This window comes from Erinaceus europaeus, chromosome 17 (genome assembly GCF_950295315.1).
Source record: "Erinaceus europaeus chromosome 17, mEriEur2.1, whole genome shotgun sequence".
Classification (NCBI taxonomy): Eukaryota; Metazoa; Chordata; class Mammalia; order Eulipotyphla; family Erinaceidae; genus Erinaceus; species Erinaceus europaeus.
The window spans coordinates 42,346,627-42,348,740 of NC_080178.1; the positions used below are offsets into that span (position 1 = coordinate 42,346,627).

At 45.9% G+C, this 2,114-nt stretch overlaps 1 protein-coding gene across 1 annotated transcript; it reads left to right on the top strand.

Moving 5' to 3' along the window:
- The first annotated feature begins 641 nt into the window (after window positions 1-641).
- Window positions 642-1,896, top strand: LOC132533996 (coiled-coil domain-containing protein 81-like). Its single transcript, XM_060177420.1, has 2 exons — window positions 642-889; window positions 1,095-1,896. The coding sequence occupies exons 1-2, from the start codon at window positions 863-865 to the stop codon at window positions 1,317-1,319; spliced, it is 252 nt and encodes an 83-aa protein (XP_060033403.1). The 5' UTR covers window positions 642-862; the 3' UTR covers window positions 1,320-1,896.
- The last annotated feature ends 218 nt before the right edge of the window (window positions 1,897-2,114 follow it).

Here is a 2,114-nt window from a genome sequence, read left to right on the forward strand (position 1 = left end):
GACTGGAAGCAGGGTTCAGGCCATCATTGAAAGCATTCAACATACTCATACCTGCCATTCTCCTGTAGCTCAGACAGGGATGAACATTTCTCTCATTTCCCACTTCTGAGGAAAGAGAGTGTTTTGTTGCACATGGCTTGAGGCTGAACATTTGAGTCAGGGAGGAGGTTAGGAGAGAAGTGAAGGAAACTGCTGTGGGAAATACTCCCCCAAATGGAGGTAATTCCTGCCTCCATAAAGCTAGACTCTCTCTCTCTCTCTCTCTCTCTCTCTCTCTCTCTCTCTCTCTCTCTCCCTTGCTCCCTCCTTCCCTCCATTCCTTCCTTATTTGCCACTATGGTTATTTGGGGCCTGGTGCCCTGACACTTCACTATTTTTAACAGTCCTTTCTCCCATCCAAGTACTAACCAGGTCTGACCCTGCTTAGATTCTGAGATCAGATGACATCGGGTGTGCTCAGGGTGGTATGGCCATAGACCTGACAGTCCTTTCTTTGATAGACTGTGAGAGAGAGAGAGAGAACAGGAGAGACACCTGCAGCACTGTTTCACTGTTTGTGAAGCATCTTCTTTCCAGGTGAGGACCTTGAGCTCAGGTCTTTACACATGGCAGCATGTGTGCTCTCCCAGATAAGACACCACCAGGCTCCAAGGCCCGTCTCAATCAGGTGTAATGGAGGCTTCCAGAAGGAAGTGCCAGCTGTTAATTCCTTGGAACTTATTCCCACTGTAACTTGTTGGGTGTGTTTTGATGATGTTGGTCTCCATTAGAATAAACTGTGGTCTCACCTCCTCCTCTTCCAATTATCAGGATTGATGAACAAAAAGCTGAACTGAAGAAACATCAATTTGAGCAGAGAGAAATGTATAAGAAAGCACTGGAATACCAGGTAAGTGGACGGGTTGCTATTTTGAGAACTGTACACTGCTTCCTAGCACTCTGAATGTAGGTGTGTGGAGGGTAGAATACTGGGCCCCCACCCACCTACCAGGTTTCCTCATGTGAGTTTGGGTGCCCTGGCTCCTTCCTATAAACAGTGGGTCTGTCAGTGTACCCCAATGCTGCAGCCTTCACACTGGCTCTCTCTGTTCCAGCTGAAACACAGGCCTTCCAGACTGCCCATCTATGAGCCCATGGGCACCTTCACCAACTTTGGGCAGAATGAGAAGACCCTGGAGGCCGAGAAGCGGCAGAGAAATATTGAATACATGAAGCAGCAGGTGGAAGCTGCTGCAGGCCACAAAAGACAGCTTATCCTCAGCCACATAAAAAATCTACAGCAAGAAAAAGAAAAGCTCCAGAAAAACCAAGAAAAGTAAGGGGCCTGGTCCTTCCTTCCCCACCATAACCCTCTCCTCCTTTCTCTCCCTCTCCTCCCCCACCCCTTGACACCGACCTTAGTAGAAACATGTGTGGACACGTGGAGAGTCATGAATGACCCTAGCTCGCCCCAGCCTGCTTCTCATCTCTACTCCCCTGTCAACTTCTGAGGCTGTTGCATGTCACAAGCCACCTTATGGGATGAGTATATATCCAGGGATTAATGTTTTACATTCAACAGTAAATACAATAGTTTGTACATGCATAACATTTCTCAGTTTTCCACATAACAATACAAACTGCACTAGATGCTCTGTAATCATTTTTGGACATGGACTCTCCCCCCACTGCACCACAGAGTCTTTTACTTTGGTGCAATACAGCAACTGCAGTTCTGGTTCTACTTGTGTTTTCTCTTCTGATCTTGTTTTTCAACTTCTGCCTAGGAGTGAGATCATCCCATACTCATCCTGTTTCTGACTTATTTCATTTAACCTAATTTCTTCACACTCCATCCAAGATGGGCTGAAAATGGTGAAGTCACCATTTTTATCACTGAGTAGTATTCCATAGTGTATATAGACCACAACTTGCTCAGCCACTCATCTGTTCGACACCTGGGTTGCTGGTAGCTATTACAATTGTATTATTACATTGTGCTGCTATGACCATATGTGTATACAGATCTTTTTGGATGTGTATGTTGGGTTCCTTAGGATATATCCCAGGGAGAGGAATTGCAGGATCATAGGGTAGATCCAAGAGATGTGTTTTTAGATGAGTTAAAGGAAACA